At 35.4% G+C, this 2,500-nt stretch overlaps 1 protein-coding gene across 1 annotated transcript in view; it reads left to right on the top strand.

Annotated features, from left to right (window-relative positions):
* The window catches only part of LOC122250457 (uncharacterized), a 357,403-nt gene that overhangs the window by 250,036 nt on the left and 104,867 nt on the right, over positions 1–2,500 (top strand). Inside the window, exon 2 of the mRNA XM_086552008.1 lies at positions 1,224–1,350. Within this exon, the coding sequence (XP_086408134.1) occupies positions 1,224–1,350 (127 nt within the window). The remainder of the gene's footprint in view (positions 1–1,223; positions 1,351–2,500) is intronic.

Genomic DNA, 2,500 nt, shown 5'->3' with positions numbered 1-2,500 from the left:
ATGACAGATAAACGAAAATTAATGACAAAAGATTTTACTTCTTTTTTTTCTGAATGATGATGCTACTAACAATAAAGTCTGTGCAATGAATTAATCCTAATGATGTTGACTGTTTCTTAATGAGGGGAAGTAATTAAGAAGTGTGGTGTATTAGCCAAGCATTTGTTAAAAAAAAAAAAAAAAAAAAAAAAAAGAGAGAGAGAGAGAGAGAGAGAGAGAGAGAGAGAGAGAGAGAGAGAGAGAGAGAGAGAGAGAGAGAGAGAGAGAGAGAGAGAGAGAGAGAGAGAGAGAGAAATTGAGTTATGTTGACTATAATGATGATTATGGTGATTGGTAATAAGAGGCATTATGAGGGCAACATTAACAATGGTAATAATAGCGAATATGAAAATGTGGAAGATGATTGTAAAGGGATTGTGATAATAGAGATGACAAAAAGAACAAAATTATTAATGATAATTGTGATGATAACAATAATAACGCCAGGGATGAAACAAATTATTATAACAATAGTAGTAGCAATAATGAGGATAATGATAATAGTATCAGTAATAAAAATTATACTACTACTACTAAAAATAATGATAATTCTTATAATGATAATGATGTTAATGTTAATAATAATAATAATTAGGATTATAACAATGATAATGATGAGAGCAATAAAAATTATAATGATGTTGATAACAATAATAATGACAGTAATAATAATAATGCTAAGAATGATGATAATAGTAATATTAATGACAATGATAATGAGAGTAGTAATAGTAATAATAATGATAATACTGCTATTAACAATGATTTTGATAACAATAATAAGGATTATGATAACAAAAAGAAAGAAAGAAAAATAAAAACCGCACACACACATAAACAAAGCAACAACAACAAAAAAACACACAAGGACACGCACGCAAACATACACACGGACACGTACACACACACAAAAAAAAAAACACACATACAAACACGTACACTCTCACAACACACACACACACACAAATTCCCACGAACACGTACACACCCCGCCACAAAACACACACACACACACGCACACAGACACTATCACACACAAATTCACACACGACCACGTACACCCCCCCCCCCCTCTCACAAAAAAAAAAAAAAAAAAAAAAACACACACACACACAAGGAAGTTTTCCGCGACCACCAGCATCGAAATCCAAACGCTCCAACTAACGTACGTCCCTCCGTTGCAGGTCCCCTAATTGAGGTGCGAGCCCTGGTGGGGGGGCGGGCGCTCATCCCCTGTGACGTCACGCAACCGGGAGATTCCCCTATACTCATCCTCTTCTATAATGGCGCCACAGGCAGACCTATTTTCAGGTGAGTCGCTTTAATGAGGTTCCAGGTAGGTTGTTGCTAGGCTTAGCTTACGTTTGATGAGGTGATATGAAGGTAAATACGAAGGTAAGGCATTGTGATAGCGTGTGATTCCATGGGCAAGTTATCTTTAAAGAAGCTCCGGGAAGGAAAATGTACAGGTAAGATCCTTTTTTTTTTTTCTTTCTTTTTTTTTCTTTTTAAATTTCATGTTGGGAAAGACGATTTCATAGGTAGTTTGCAGGTAATGAGATGGAAGGAAAGGCTAGATACAGGTTAGTTAGGTCGTACTGTCTCTATCTGTGATATAGGAATTTACAAAATGATTTTATTCGAACTCAGAAAAAATAAAAAAATAAAAATAGAATGGGTAATAAAAGATAAAACTCGTATGAAAAGCCTCATTGTGTCATTCACACATAACACAATAACGTTTTTTTTTTTTTAACGCAGGAAAAAATCCTGTCATAAATATCATTATATGAATATATGCATCGCTTTTGTAGGGGGTATAAATGCATCAACTTAACCATGATATAAACACGAATGCCTCCTGTTAATTCTCCGCTTGAAAGTTAAACAAAAATAATGAAAGTTAAATCGTTAAAACAATGCTAGTTAAAGGGACCAGTTCAACGTACAGTTTAATTATCCGAGTAAACGCTACAGTATATTCTGTTACAGATGTATTCTAATATTCAAATGAACAACGAACTTTTGCATTATGCAATACAGAGCAAAATGGAGAAGTAGGTTTCGGCTGACTGCCCGTTATAACATTATATAATATAGATAGATAGAGAGCCAGGTAGCCAAATAGATCATTAAATCTATCAACGCTGTCCAATTAGATATACACGTACCACCTTTTGAAGAGCGCCATTTTGACCCCAAACAGTTTCCTATCAAGGCTAAATTCAGTCACATCGCCGCGTCTATTTTCAGCTACACCGAAGCTTGAAATGAGTTAAATCCATGTTCAAATTCAATGACATTCATGTTAAAATTCGAGGCCAAACTGTGGCCAAAATTCAGCCAAAAAGCGAACTCAAACGCGGAACGAGCTTCGGCCGACCGCACAAAGAGAGGCGCAACGAAAAGGGATACACAGCGTCATTTATGTAAGTCCCATACAGGACATACAGTACACAAC

Source organism: Penaeus japonicus, unplaced genomic scaffold (genome assembly GCF_977035675.1).
Source record: "Penaeus japonicus unplaced genomic scaffold, GWHDUDI00000001_assembly GWHDUDI00000026, whole genome shotgun sequence".
Lineage (NCBI taxonomy): Eukaryota > Metazoa > Arthropoda > Malacostraca > Decapoda > Penaeidae > Penaeus > Penaeus japonicus.
Note: the sequence above shows the minus strand (reverse complement) of the source record. Positions and strands in the feature narration are given on the sequence as shown.